The 15,770-nt window shown below is 45.1% G+C and overlaps 1 protein-coding gene across 10 annotated transcripts in view; it reads right to left on the reverse strand.

The window, feature by feature from the left end:
• INPP5B (inositol polyphosphate-5-phosphatase B) overlaps positions 1 to 15,770 on the reverse strand; it is a 117,201-nt gene that overhangs the window by 19,654 nt on the left and 81,777 nt on the right. For all 10 annotated transcript variants that reach the window (XM_033954317.1, XM_033954316.1, XM_033954315.1 and 7 more), the window contains 4 exons: positions 12,379 to 12,544; positions 7,274 to 7,509; positions 4,708 to 4,821; positions 1,613 to 1,697 (listed from right to left, as the gene is read on the reverse strand). In XM_033954317.1, coding sequence (XP_033810208.1) covers positions 1,613 to 1,697; positions 4,708 to 4,821; positions 7,274 to 7,509; positions 12,379 to 12,544 — 601 coding nt within the window. The remainder of the gene's footprint in view (positions 1 to 1,612; positions 1,698 to 4,707; positions 4,822 to 7,273; positions 7,510 to 12,378; positions 12,545 to 15,770) is intronic.

Below are 15,770 nucleotides of genomic sequence, written 5' to 3' on the forward strand. Positions count from 1 at the left end.
ATTTAAAAAAACGTATTTTTTAAAAAAAAGTAGGTGCAGGGAAGTCATCTACAGTGTAGGTGCTGGCAACGCGTCTACAGCTGCCCCCCTAGCCTAAATGGGCGTGGCTAGGGGGGCAGCGTGGGACATAGGCACTAGAGAATGACACGGTGGCGATTTACCCGCGGCTACCGCTTATAGCCGCGGGTAACCCGCCAAAAACGGGGAATGAAAATTAGCAGCCTCTGCGGGGACGGGGACAAGGCCATCACCGCCCCGTGGAGCGGTGAATGGTCTTGTCACTGCAGTGAGGCATAAAGGATCGTGTGGTCCCCGAAGCCCCCACCCGCCCACCGGCTCGATCGTTTAACCAGCTTCCTCTCTCCACCTCACCTTAGTTTGCCGGCTTTCTTTTTCGGTGACCGGAACGCTTTCAAAAGAGCCGCGCATGCGCGGCTGCTCAGTATTCAATCTTCTGCTCTGACCCAACCGGAAACAGGAAGTTGCAGCAGAGCAGAAGATTGAACTTTGAGCAGCCGTGCATGCGCGGCTCTTTGAAAGCGTGCCGGTCGCCGAAAAAGAAAGCCGGCAAACTAAGGAGAGCTGGAGAGAGGAAGCTGGTTAAATGATCGAGCCGGCGTGTGGGTGAGGGCTGCGGGGACCGCGTGTTCCAGCTCACACAAGGAAGGAGGAGGTGAAAGGGAAAAGTTTCTCTTCCTTGGAAATGTGGAAGGCAGAGTGGAGAGAAGACGCTGGAAGGGAAGAAGAAGACCGATGCCAGACTATGGGGGAGCGGAGGGAAGAAGATGGGTGCTAGACCAATTGTGGGAGGGGGTGAAGGGAGAGGCACAGTAACAGCAAATGGAAGACGCAGAGAGAAGACACACAGTGGATGGAAGGAATTGAATGAGAAGATGTGGAAAGCAGAAACCAGACAACAAAAGGTAGAAAAAAAAATTCTATTTATTTATTTATTTTTTGCTTTAGGATAAAGTAGTATATTAGTTGTGTTGATAAAAATTTATAAACAAAGCCCTGCCAGCTGAACATCTCTTTCTCTAGTTCAGCAGCAGGAACTTTGATTTATAAAAAGGAATAAGCTAAATATTACAGTACTAAGGCTTATATGGATGCAGCGGGGACGGTGACGGGGCGGTGAATGGGATGACAGTGGCGGTGACGGGGATGGCGGTGACGGGGCGGTGAAGGGAACGGCGGTGACGGGGCGGTGCAGAGGATGGTGGGCCGGGGACAGATTTTTTCCCCGTGTCATTCTCCAATAGGCACCATTAGGTGCGATTCACTGAACTTAGGCATCTGCAATGAAGGCAGGCTTAGAGTGTGCCATGCTGAAAGCACAACCAGAAGATGGCGACATTCAGCTCTTCTCTATGTAACTTATGCATCCAAGTCTAAGTGCTGAAGGAGCAGGCCTAATTTCAAACAGGGATCCTGGCTCAACATATACGTACATCTTTATGAATTAGGCATCTAGGCTCAATATTGCCCTCATAGTTTGTAATGGTAAATAACTCCATGTCAGCAGATGTACGAGTAGAAAATGCACAGTAGTGTACCTTTGAAAAAACATAGCAATATCATTATATATTTGCTGGAGACGGGGAAAGGATACGGAGGGATTCAGGCGTTCCGGTGTCCAAACAGTCTCGGATTGCTTCAAAGTCAGACCGTAAGCCAGGCTGCTGGAAGAGATCTTCCTGTAAGACAAACAGATCCTAGTGTTGATACAATTAGGTCCCACTCTTCACCCCTGGGGTAAGTAGCCTGTATACATACTACACGAATGCCGGGTTTTACTGAGCTACAGTAGAGGTTTCGGAGCACTAAATGCTCCGACGCTGCTTCAACGCTTTGAGAATTTCTATGAGCGTCGGAGCATTCAGCGCTCCGGGCTTAGTAAAAGGAGCCCTAAGTTCTTATGCATTCTAATGGTTGGGATACAGAGCAGAGCAGCGTCTTCCCTCACCCCATAATTCAATTCAGCTGAAAGCTTGCCCAACTTAGGCAGCTGAAAATTGGTCTCGTAGATTCCTCATAGTTCAAACTCTATAAAAGTACAGTGGTACCTTGGTTTACGAGCATAATTCATTCCAGAAGCATGCTTGTAATCCAAAGCACTCATATATCAAAGCAAATTTCCTCATAGGACATAATGGAAACTCAAACGATTCGTTCCACAACCCAAAAGGGGTGCTTTAAGGAGGACGTGGCCCAGGGGTGGGTACCTGCCTGGATGATGCCCGGGTGCTGCAGCCCCTTCAGCAGTTTGTAGGTGGCCAGTGACTGGCAACCCTCGGGGTCCCCGTACAGCTGCAGGCACTGCCCTCTTGATGGATGCTTTTCAGGGCGATGCCTCTGCCATCCTACCTGTCCACATAGCCGGTCTGGGCATCTGAAGAGCGGGCTGCTATACAGTACTGTATTTGAGATACGCGCCATCCCGATAAACAATCACGTACGCACACATTACGTATAAACACGCACGTCGTCGGTCGTGCGTGCTTGCGTGTACACGCTCATTTATCAGGATGGCGCTCATCTTGTCAAAGTTTGCTGGAGTGTTCGGCTCGTCTTGCCAAACACTCGCAAACCACGTTACTTACAAACCGAGGTTGGACTGTAGATGATTTTCAGTCTTTAGGAATATCCAAGCCTATCGGGCTTTTGGGATATCCATACTAAAAAACATAAATGCATCATCCATCAGCAGCCTTAAAGAGCGCCTCAACTATTTAAGAAAAAGAGTCTACTTTGCCTTCCTGTCGTTGGTGCCCCTCCCCCACCCTTTTCCCGGTCTCCCTCCTTCCCCTTTTTATCTTCTCCGGCATGAGCAGCATGCCCACGTTGGTGTCACCTCGCCCTTTGACGTCACTTCCTGGGCGCAGGTCCCAGAAGTAGCATGAGAGAGCGCCGATGCCGACGTAGGCAGCAACCTCGCGCCAGGGTACTAAAATGGTACAGGGGAAAGCAAGGGACACGCCCCCCCCCTTGCTACGCAACTGCTTCCAGTTCTTTACCAGAGCACAGGTTCTCAGCCTTTCAGGTTTTTAGAATTTCCAGCATGAGTAAGGTATGACCGATCTGCAAGCAAGACTTCCGTGGCACGCAAAGCTAATATCAAATTATAGCATTAAAAAAGCATAGCCCGTCCATTGTCCCTTGAAAGTAGTGCATGCATATTCACGCAAGTCAGGCAGCACAACCCAAATCAAGTGAATTCATAGGTTAAAGTGCATAAAAATGTTTTAAAACAATAAGGAGCAGAAATGTTCAGCTGGCAGCGGTCAGAGTTTCTTTGAACACTGGCCACCGCTGGCTAGACCTAGATATCTAGAGCTGCTCTCTGTCCAAGCGCTAGTGCTGCTGAGTATTAGTATCGCCAAGGCAACTCTCAGTTCCTCCCCAGACTACCCTGTCACTCACTGGATAGTGCTGCAGCAGTCAGCCAATATATTCTCAGCAGCACTGTCCATTATGTACCACTGAATATCCCGCGAGGACGAGGTCAGTGCTAAGTATGGAGTCAGTGCCTCTCTTGGTTAACTAACACTAAATACTGGCCTTCCCCCAAAAAAATTTTAAAAAAAAAACTAAAGTTGAACAATAAAAGAAAAAAAAAAAAAATCTGGGAAAAAGTTCAAATCAGACAATGTTTGCCTTGTCCACTGTTCACTTCCATAATATTCACTGTGAATATTCTGAAAACTAACCTTTGCGGTTAGTCCCTTAGGACTGGGTTAATTATGAGTATTTTAAATAACCTGGGAAAACCACCACTTCTCTTCCCCATAAATTCTTCTCTTTACAGCATGCAGAGTTTCCCACCCTTTCTCCTTTCTCGGGACTCCTTCTCCACAAGCTCGGCCTGGGCTTCGAAGGCGAGGAAGAAAGGGCCTGTAGGAAAGGGGATCACAGAGCAGCCGTAGCAGCAAAAACATTGGCCAGTTGAGCTACATAATAAACAGTCCTTAGGGGCTCAAGAAAATGGCATCGCCCTGGCCCAGGCCACGCACCCCCCCAATCAGTTCCCTCCTCCGATGCTACTGCCTGGTCCCGGTAGGAAGCAGCTTCAAAGCCAGCGTCAGCGTAAAGCGGTAGCAGCTGACCTATGACCTATGCCAGAACTGGGCAGCAGCATCAGAAGATGAGGACAAGGGAAGTCTTTAGCGTCCTGGGTTAAGCCGGCCCAACGTAGAATCTTGCTGTCCTAACACTAGTGACCAGTGGTGTAGCGAGGGTGAGAGGCACCCCTCCCTCGCCCTCTTCTCCTTCCCAGCCCCCTTCTGCCACATGTGCCTCTTCCCTTCCCCAATACCTCTTTAACGTTTTAGGCACGAGCAGCAACCCCAACCTGCTGCTCGCGCCAGCTCTTCCTCTGATGTCACTTCCTAGGCGTGGGTCCAGGAAGTGATGTCAGAGGAAGAGCCAACGCTGGTGTGAGCAGCAGGATGGAGTTGCTGCTTACGCCCGGAACGTTAAAGAGTTATGGGGGGGGAGAGAAGGGGGCACGTGAGTGCACAGTAGTGGGGGAGGGCAGAGAAGGAGTGGGGGAGCGAGAGGAGTATGGGTACCAGCGCTCCCACCAAGACGGCGCCTGGGATGGACCACTCCCCCACCCTCCACCCCTTACTATGCCACTGTCGGTGACATTAAGGAAAGTCCCTCATCCCCCTCCACCCTGTTATCACAGGCAGCGCCTTGACAAACCTGCAGGGAAATGTTCCGGTACATGTGGTCCACCATCATCCAAATTTCTTTGGGGATATCCAACGGTTTGTCTCGAACATAAAAGTCATCTTTTATGTGCAGGGGCATCAGTGACTTAAAAAATAAACACAAAACAATAATTACTTGCTTTGTTGTGCAAACTAAAGATGATCTTTCCTAAAACTATCCAATGCAGCAACTGAAAACACAGCACAGCAAATCAGTGCTAAATGACTTGAGAAAACGTGGTAAAATGAAGAAAAAAAAATCGTACTACAGTTTTGTAAAAGGTGTGTGTGTGGGGGGGGGTGAATCAGAAGATTGTGTATTTTTTTTTTTTTTTAAATCATTTACCTCACTTATATTGCCTCAGCATTCCTGGTCTCCTCCTGATGCAGGAGATAACGCCGAAACATGGCCCGTGTCCATATTTACTCAACCATCTGGGATTGCTGTGGTTTATCTCAATAAAGATATCATTATATATATACCTACGGGCTGACTTTACCCCAAGAAATATTCTGATTAAATATATGTAAAGTCCCATAGCAAAAGAATCCAAAATGAAACCTAATGTGAACATTCAAATTCAAGGAGGAAAAGATTTCAGTGGGTACCCACACGGGTTATCTACGTAACTCTCCGTGGGAATTTTAGGAGCCCATCACCAATTGGATAAACCTCCTCCAAAAATGTCCATTGACTTATTTACTTTTTCATACCTATTCATAATCTTCTTTCATAATCCATTTGAGCAAAAATCAATATAAACTTATCTTAAATTTCAGCAGTGACTCAGATAGCAACGATCGACAGTGTCCGTTTCACAACTGCTTCATCAGGAGCTATTTACTGCCCGAATGCTTTCCACTTGTTCTGCTTATCCCTATTCAAGCATTCTGCTTCACTGTTCTGGCTATTCTTGGTTTTTGCTCTAATGGATTATGAATGAAGAATATGAATAGGTCTCGAGACTACAACGGGAACTCATGGCAGCCATTTTGATGATGGCTCTGCATGGGGCAGGAACGTAGAAGATCGCTCCTGCCCCGCGTCACTACTAGACCACCAGGTAAGGTCTGGAACTGATAGTAAAAATTATACATTGTACTTATCTTTTTGTAGCTGTAACATGCAACAATCATCAAGGCGTGTGCTTGCTATAAATTCAACAGCTTCCGTTTCGGGGAACAACCCACTTCTTCTGGAATATTAGCACTGCTTGGAAGAACATACAGCACAAATGTCCAGTGAACCCCAGTCACCAGGTTAGAAAGAAAAATGGCGTTGGAAGGAGAGGAACGCCACAAAAATTTAAACTGCAGAACGTCAGTGGCATAATGATGTCATTTCTAAACATTGAAAAAACTAGCGCCACCCAAAGCCTTGATGATTGTTGCACATTACAGCTACAAAAAGATAAGTACAGTGTATAATTTTTACTGTCAGTTCCAGCTTTATATCCTGTTGGACTTTTTTCGCCTATGGCCCGATATGAACTATGTATGCTGAACTGTGTTTATAGCAGCCAAGTGTGAATGTGTTTTTCACGAGTTTTTCACATTTTGATTTATACTGAGGCATTTTTTTGCACTGTAATTCACAACAGGGGTGAGACCAGGGATGTTATACCTCCTAAACCCTGAGTGGGTATAAAGAGCGACAGCTGATGCTTTGGACTTAGCGTTCAGTTGTGTAAACTGAGGACTGCCCCCATCACATTTAATTTAATTTATTTTACAACTGTTGTGTAGTGTGTGAACCATTGCCCATGGCTGCTGCTATTTCCACTTTATCCAAGAAGAATTTTTGTATTCCTTCTATACAAACATAGAAACATGATGGCAGATAAAAGCCAAATGGCCAATCCAGCCTCCCCATCCACAGTAGCTATTATCTCTTCCTCTCTCCAAGAGTTCCTACGTGCCTATCCCAGGCCCTTTTGAATTCACACAGTCTCTATGTCCACCACCTCCTCTGGGAGACTGTTCCACACATCTACCACCCTTTCTGTAAAAAAAGTATTTCCTTAGATTACTCCGAAGCCTATCACATCTTAACTTCATCCTATGCCCTCTTATTCCAGAGCTTCCTTTCAAATGAGAGACGCGACTCATGCGCATTTACATTACATAGGTATTTAAACGTCTCTTATCATATCTCCTCTCTTCCGCCTTTCCTCCAAAGTATACAGATTGAGATCTTTAAGTCTGTCCCCATACGCTTTATCACGAAGACCACACAACATTTTAGTAGACTTCTCCTTTGCCTACTTATCTGTATGTTTATCTGAATAAACATAGGTCATGGGTACATTGTTTTTATGTAAAGATCCATTTTAATTGTACACCACCTAGAAACCTTGTTTATTGTTCATATTAAAAGACTTGCTATAAAGGTTATAGAATCAGGCCCCTTTGCACCTGTTTCACAGCTAGTACCAAGCACCCACCCCGCTCTGCGTTTTCAAAAAGGGAAATTTTGCAGGCCCCAAATTGCTCCTAAGAGGGCAGCAGTCCTTCTGGGCTCCCGCTGTGCAAGTCCTCTCTCAAGCACTTCCACCTACCAGTTCTCGGATGGACTCTGCAGACAGATCCTGAATAGGTTCCCTCATGTAGCACAGGGTCTGCAAAGAGGCTCCAAAGCAGCTGGGCAGGTAGTTACCGGACACGGAAAGGAAATAATCTTTGCCTCCAGCCAGGTGCAACACCAAAATCTCCTCGATGCTGTCCTCACCCGAGTTAAGCTGGGTTGCCGTCGATTTGTTAACGAATAACTCTAAATCAACAACAGCCTCAGAACCTGAAGGACAGACAGACAGAGGTTTAAGAGAGAAAAGTAAATGTGCAAAAAACATGGCACTTGTTCTCTGCCATCACCGAGAGCTGCCTTTTGGGGGGGGGGGGGGAGGTGGACACCGCAGCTCCATCCTGCTCCTATGGGCTTCTCCGTTTTGATTTGTCACTCCGTCAAAAATGACAAAGACTAGGGGACACTTGATGAAGTTACAGGGAAATACTTTTAAAAACAATAGGAGAAAATATTTTTTCACTCATAATAATTAAGCTCTGGAACGCGTAGCCAGAGGTTGTGGTAAGAGCGGATAGCGTAGCTGGTTTTAGGAAAAGTATGGACAAGTTCCTGGAGGAAAAGTCCATAGTCTGTTATTGAGAAAGACATGGGGGAAGCCACTGCTTGCCCTGGATCGGTACCAATGTTGCTACTCTTTGGATTTTGGCCAGGTACTAGGGACCTGGATTGGCCACCGTGAGAACGGGCTACTGGGCTTTATGGATCATTGGTCTGACCCAGTAAAGCTATTCTTATGTTAAAATCAGTCCAGCTGTTTTTGAGCTGAATTACTCATTGCTTAGTTTCCACTCTCTTCTTACTTAGGAATGGATCCGCCTATATATCACACATTGGTAGGCTGACCCTGTCGTACACCACCTCGGGTAAATCTCTTCAAAAAGACAGCTAATAAGTCCCAATAAAATAAAATGAATCTCTCACTCCTTTTAGAATCCATCACTGTTTCGGCCTCTACTAGCGTTTCCGGGAGAGCTTTCCAGGCATTTCCACCCTTTCCGTAGAAACAATTTTCCCCGACATTGCTTCCGAGTCTTCTTCCCTACATCATGACCCCTCATTCTACAGTTTCCTCACCTTCAGAAGAGGTATGATTTTTGTGCAGTTAATCTAATCTAGTCAAGATTTGTTAATTGCACTTATCCAGTGCGGGTTCAAGGCGATTTACAAGATAAGAGGCCCATACTACTTCATGGGGAAAAGGTTACATCATGACGGAGAGGAAGAATACACTGTTACAATAGGGAGGAAAATTACAGCACATCATAGAGGAAGGTTGCATTGTTGCCAGAGGGGAGGTATGTACATTTCGTTATGGCCATGCAAGTATTTAAACTTCTGTGTCTTATCTACCATGTCCCTCCACTCCTATAGGATATATTTAAGTCTCCCCTTGTATGGTTTCTGGCACAGAACACAGCAGCCTCCCAAACTAACATGGACCTAGAGTGTCCCCCTAATCTTTGTAATTTTAGGGAAAAGTGAACAATTCTACACCACTCAGGATTTCATAGTCCTCAATCATATCCCTTCCTCAGCCATCTCTTTTCCAAGCTAAAGAGTCCTAACCTCTTTACCCTAAAAGGCAAATACCAGCTAATGGGTAAATAAACATTCTTAGGGGACATATTCAGAATGAGAACTGCTCAAACAGGGGCAGAAAACTTCTGCTTTCGATTACATCTTAGACATATGGGGCCACATTTCCCCTCTTTGGTCACCAGCTTAAGTTCCAATGCTAGGTACTTAACTTAATCTGCGTATTTAGTAGACCTGAACTAAAAATGGATAATTTAGCTGACAACAGTTGAAGGTCGCTGCTATCTGGATAATATTTGGGAGAACCCTTGAAAGGCAGACATAGGGTTACCAGATTTTCCAAACGGAAAATCTGGACCCCTAAACCCACCCCCAGGTTCATCCAGTTCCTACCATCCCTGCCCCATTACTCCCCAGTTCCACTCCTCGCTGCCTGCTCTTGTTGGGCAGGAGGGCATCCGCGTAGGTGATGCGATGACATCATCACGTGGCATCTACACCTGGGCGGATGCCCTCCTACCCGATGACGATTTGTTGTAAGCTTTTCAAAACCCGGACAAAGGACCAGGGTTTTGAAAAGCCGTCCGGGGAAATCCGGATGTCTGGGGTAGGGGCAGGGATAGGCAATTCCGGTCCTCGAGAGCCGGAGCCAGGTCAGGTTTTCAAGATATCAAGTTTATTTGAGTTTTAATATACCGACCATCAGCAAGTATCTGGCCGGTTTACAATAAAAATTTTAAAAGATAAATAATTAAAAAATAATGAAAGTGCACACCAAGGACGTAAACTGGACAGACATGAAAGTGAGGGAAAAAGGGAGAAGGGGGGGAGAGTTACATGTTAAAAGAAGAAGGGGGAGAGGGTAAAACATATGGTGCGGGATCGCTTTATAAAAGCGGTTTGCTGAATAAGAAAAGAAAAAAAAGAAAAAAGAATGAGAAGAAAGAGAAAAAAGAAAAAAAAAAAAAAAATTTAAATAAAATATATAAAACACATAAAAAAGGTGTCGCTAAATACAGGAGAAGGCGTCGCTAAATAAAGTCTTCAGGCTTATCTTGAATTTATCAAGTTGATGTTCGAATCGGAGTTGCTCTGGCAGAGCATTCTACAGAGTTGGAGCTACTACTGTGAAGTTTATTTTCCTAGTGTAGAAGAAGTCTTTTATGGAAGGAATTAGCAAGAGTTTCTGATCTGCTGACCTCAGTAGGCGTGTTGGGCATTGTGGGATAAGAAGCTTATCAAGATATAAAGGCTGGTGGGAAAGTCTTATTTTAAAGGTGAACAGAATGGTTTTATAGGTGATACGGTGTGTAATAGGGAGCCAGTGTGCTTCCTTCAAAAGTGGAGTAACATGGTCAAATTTGCCAGTTTTATAGATGAGTTTTATTGCTGTATTTTGAATTATTTGTAAGCGTCGGAGTTCTTTTTGGGGGAGTCCGTTGAAAAGAGAGTTACAATAGTCGAGGTGGGAGATAACTAAAGAATGAATTAAAATCTTAATTGCATCCGTATCTAGAATCGAAGTGAGGGAACGAATAAGGCGAAGTTTAAAAAAAGCAAATTTTTGCTACCGAACTGATGTGATCATGGAAAGTGAGGTCTTTGTCGATAATGACTCCTAGTAATTTTATTTTTGATTCCATTTTTTTTTTTATTATTTATTTATCAAATTTTACATGTTATAAATCAAGTATCCACTTGTACAGAAAGTTGAAGAAAAGCAAGAAAATAATACTCAAAGGTAAAATACATAATAATCAAATAAAATAAAATAAATATTTAGCTTAAATTCAGCTCAAGTCCTCAACATTAGATCCAAGAAGGATAAGGCGGACATATTTAACAAATGCTAACAACTATCAATTCAAGTATTAGGAAAACAAGATCCCCTGGCTGAGAAAGGATATCATTATTCAAATGCACTTCACTTTGATTTTAATTTTCCTTCATCCAGCCGAGTTCCTGCCAAAAAGGCTGTCAACTGGAATGGTTCAAAGAATACATATTTCTTCATATGGTATTGTATTACACATTTACAAGGGTGTCGAAGGAAAAAAGTCCCACCAAGAGATGTAACCCCTGGCTTCATCAAAAGAAACTCTCGCCTTCTCCTCTGGGTTTCCCGTGCCAAATCTGGAAACATGAATATTTTTTGTCCAAGAAATTCTTTCATTTTATTTCTAAAGAACAATCTAAGCAACCAGTTTTTATCTGAAGCAAGAGCCACAGTAAGAAGCAATGTTGCCGGAGATACTAGCTCTCTATCCGAAAGTTCCAAGATTGCTGAAACATTAAGTAGTTGATTATTCTCCTGTTGTTTAGATGGTGATTTAATAGCTTTCATTGGTAGGTAATATACTTGAGTAAGTGGTGGTAATGTATCCTCTGGAATACCAAAAATCTCCAACATATAACGTTTCAACATATCCCTAGGTGTCACCGAGGCTATCCTAGGAAAGTTAATCAGTCGGAGATTATTATTACGAGAAAAATTCTCCAAAGATTCCAGTTTCCTACGCATATTTGTATTATCTTTTATTATTGCTTCATTAAGCTGTTTTGATACTTTTAACTCCTGTTGTATATTCTCAATAGAATTCTTAGATTCACCAATTTCAACTTTTATGTTTTTTATCTCAGTTTCTTGAAGAATAATTTTATTTTCCAGCTGCAAAAGCTGGGGCTTGACAGACTTGGCAAGGTCAGCCACTAAATCCCAAATTGAATCCAGTGTTACTTCTCTGGGTTTTTCAATAACATATGAAGGATTAAAAGTTTGAATAGTCTCACCAGTTTTCAGCTGTTCCTGGCAATTCTTCTGCTGGCCTGAAGTAATCCCTGGTGTTTCCAAGTCCTCGGTGTTTCTTGGACTCACCTGAAAACTCAGGGAGTCCATCTCCACGCTCTCCTCTCTGTTCTCTCTGGCCTCCGAGGGTAGATGCCTGCCTTCTCCTGGCAGCTCCTCCACTCGTGGGGAGCTGGTAACCTGAGGAGGTGGGGGAGGTGCCCTAGCGTCGGGGCTCAACGTTGTCTCTAGCCCCAAGGAGATCACCTCATTTCCGCCCCTCTGAGGCGTCTCCAGCGGGGGTGCCGACGCTGCCGGGATATCCTGCATCCGACGCAGGAGTTCTTCTATGTTGCCGAACGAGGGGACCGCCGAACGCCGCGAGGCTCCAGCGGCATTCTAGGTAGGTAAATCTGTTCAGCAGAAAATTTTCAGAAAGTCTCCTCCGGCGTGCTACTCAGCGTCCGGGACCGTCGGCCATCTTGGATCATATTTTGACCCTTTTGATTCCATTTTTATAGGAATGGATTTGATAAAGATCTTACCAGATAAAGTCTCACTGTTGTTGATTGGGAGTAGAAGACCGCAGGATATCCACAATAAATATGCATGAGTTAGATTTGCATCTCAAGGAGGCAGTGCATGCAAATCCATCTCATACACATTCATTGTGGAGATCCTGAAAACCTGACCTGGCTATGGCTCTCGAGGACCGGAGTTGCCTATCCCTGCCCTAGGCAGACTGAAGGGAGCAATACCTTGCATGAGAAACCCCTTGCAGGGATTCGCAGTCAGCCACTGCTTGCAATATGAAGGCTCGTCTGGCTTATTGATGAACTCAAACTGGCAGGGCACCTGGCCGTCGTTTTGAATGGTGAAGGTCTGAGTCTGCAGCTGCATGAATTTCACATCCTTGAAGAGAAACTGGAAGCAAGAGAAAACCAACAATGGCAAATAAAATTTTCTGCAAATCACATTCACCCAACTCTGTTGGGAACTTCAAGTGGAGGATTATTTTTTTTTTTTTGTATTAGCTTTATTCAGTTGAAACAAGCATCAGCATACAACAGCTTCATAAAAGCAACAATAAACACAGCAACAAACGACATTTGACATTATTTTTACATTAAACTCCCCCCTTCTCCCCCCTACAGCAAGTGTGGGCGACCTTTTTAAAGCAAAGAGCTAATTTATCCAAAATGTTTGACCCAAGATTTGCAAAGAGCCGCAAGGTGTAGCTTCTCTCCCCACTAACCCTTCACAGGTCTCTGCATCTCTCATCCCTACCTCCCCTGACCCTCCCCCAAACCTGGTTTTCTCCCCTCTCCAGGCCCCGACTCTTTAATCTCTTTCCCAACCTCATGATTCCTCCCCCCCCCCCCCCGGACCTACCAAAGTACCTGGAGGTCCAGCAGGAGTCTTTGTGTCAGGAGCACAGCCCTCTCGCTCCTGCTTCCAAAAATGGCTGCCGCAACCTCTCACGGCAGCTCGTGGTACTACAATAAATGCCGCAAGCAACTGCGAGAGGTGGCGGCAGCTAGTTTAGAAAGCAGCCACGAGGAGGCAAGCGTGAGAGGGCTGTGCTCCTGCCACGAAGACCCCCCCCCCCCCCATGGACCATCAGGTACTGTACCTTGTTAGGTCTGGGGGGAGGGGAGGGAGGATCGGGACCTGGAGACCCACAGCCACATGCAAGAAGAGCCGCAGGTTGCCGACCCCTGCCCTACAGCAATGGTTTAAGCAAACAGCCTGCATCGTGTTGTTCCTTCATGAGAACATGGAGAAGTATCATTCTCATACATACAGTAACAGTACATCCTTAATTCTTATTAAACTCTCTTCTTCCTGGTACAGCATATGGTCAAGATTATCTCTCAATTACAATCTTGATGATATCTGATGCATCTAAATTCGTGCTGATCAATCCAGCTCTGTAGGTGCTAATTTTCAAGGTGATGGTGCAGAAAGAAGTCAATTCTGGAGAGTGGGTGAAAAAAATGAGCTCCTACCCCCTCCAAATAACTTAGCAACCACCATACAATAAATGTATCTTCCCACACTTGTCTGGAAGATCCCAGTCAAGATATCTACAATCCCTGCACTTCAATTCATCCAAGAGTAACAAATTTACAGCAATAACTTAGCTTGTCTCCCTGCCCATCTGGTAGCTAACATAGAAGCGAGATTCCCCCCCCCCCCCAAAAAAAAATACACTTCTCCCTCCGGATTCGCGGGGGATAGGGGCAGAGCCAGATCACGAATGGCAAAAAACCGCGAATATCCAGCTCTGACCCACCCTCGCCTCCCTCCCGGCCTTACCTGGGGGTCTAGCGGGCTTTCGGGGCAGGAGTGATCTTCCTACACTCCTGCCCCGTGCAGATCGCCATTAGGAAATGGCTGCTGTGAGTTCCCGTAGTCTCTCGAGACTACGACGGGAACTCCCTACAGCTATTTCCTAATGGCGATCTGCACGGGGCAGGAGCGTAGGAAGATCGCTCCTGCCCCAAAAGCCCGCTAGACCACCAGGTAAGGCCGGGATGCCGGGGGGAAGACTTAACAATGGGGTTTTTTTTTCTTTTTTCCCCCTCCCCCCAAAATCACGAATATGTGAAATCACGAATATGTGAAATCATGATTACCGAAACCACAAATGGGGAGGGGGAAGTGTAAATAAACCCCAAAACTGGCTTTCATGTTGGTGCAAAAGTTAAAATGGAAAGACCACATTAGGATCTTTGGAGGAAAAAAGCACTCTGTGGACCCAAACTGTTTATTACCGTTTCACCGGACTAAAACTCAGCAGCCAGGTGCGAAGCATGAGCTTACACAGGAGGCAATTTTCAAAAATGATTCACCTGGGTAAATATGGTATCTCTCCTCTCACTCCATACTCCACCCCCCCCCCCCCTTCGGGCACTCCGTTCATTGGATAAGTTTCTAAGTTTATTTAAAATTTTCTATCCCGCCCTAGGGAAAACCGTCAGGGCAGCTTCAATCTAAGACATAGTAAAATATAATACAATGTACAGAATAGCCTTACATATATTCACAACACAATGTACAAAACCCATACAAAATACATAAAATTAGGGTTTAAGGGAGAAAATACAATACACCAAAAAAGTCTCTCTTATCTGCACCCTTCTCCTCTACAGCCAACTCCAGACCCCGTCCCTTGCTGGAACAAACTGCCCGACTTGATACGTCAGTCTTCAAATCCCATTTCTTTGAAGCTGCTTTCAACTCCAAACTCCAACCCACCTGCTAAGCACCAATATCCGTCTTATCGTTCCCTCTGTATTTCCCCCACCCGAGCACTGTGTATTGATGCACCTTCTTGTCCAGCTTGTCTGTCTTGACTAGACTGTAAGCTCTTTTGAGCGGGGACTGTCTCTTCTATGTAGAGCTATTGAAATGATTAGTTGTAGTAGAAGAAATAAAAATGACCCTCCTCTCCAGGCTTCCACCATGTGACCAAATTGGGGTACCAGGAATTACAAACTGGTTTCAGCAGGCGTTGACTCCTGTCGCCCAAATTTGGCTGCAGGAATTGGTGCTATGATACAGCCCTAAATGTGCAACTTCGAGTGTTCACATATTTTGCCACTGCACAGGCTACAGAAAAGTGCCCGTATTGATATCGGTCACAGATTGAAAGAAAATACAAAAAGATTATTTAAACATTTTGGCCTGGATTCTGGATTTAGGCCCCCCTACATTGGCCGGTGCCTCCTAAAATGGTGCCGGCCACACGTCAATCATGCGTAGGCAGTGTTACCAGAATCGCACCTAACGCCGCCTCAGGTCGTTTCTGGCTATAACCACGCCTACCTTGACCTTAGGCGCCATGATGTAACCGCGATTCCGATGCCTGCCTGTGCAGGTGCTCGCCAGCGCCTACTTTTTTAAAGTGGATTTTTAATTGTTTTTTTTAAACGGCGCTGTCAATTACTGTGCCAATTAAGCCAATTAAGTTAGGCAGCGGTATGGCGCCAATTTTAGAATCCGGTGTTAGATTTTGAGAACTTCTGGGAGTCACGATAGACAGAAGCTGTACTATGCAACCACAAATCAACAAAAACAATACAGAAATCATTCGCGGTCATGCGAAACTTAAGGCAACTCCAAAATTTCTTCGACAGAAAACAGT

The sequence above is a fragment of the Geotrypetes seraphini genome, chromosome 8 (assembly GCF_902459505.1).
Source record: "Geotrypetes seraphini chromosome 8, aGeoSer1.1, whole genome shotgun sequence".
Taxonomy (NCBI): domain Eukaryota; kingdom Metazoa; phylum Chordata; class Amphibia; order Gymnophiona; family Dermophiidae; genus Geotrypetes; species Geotrypetes seraphini.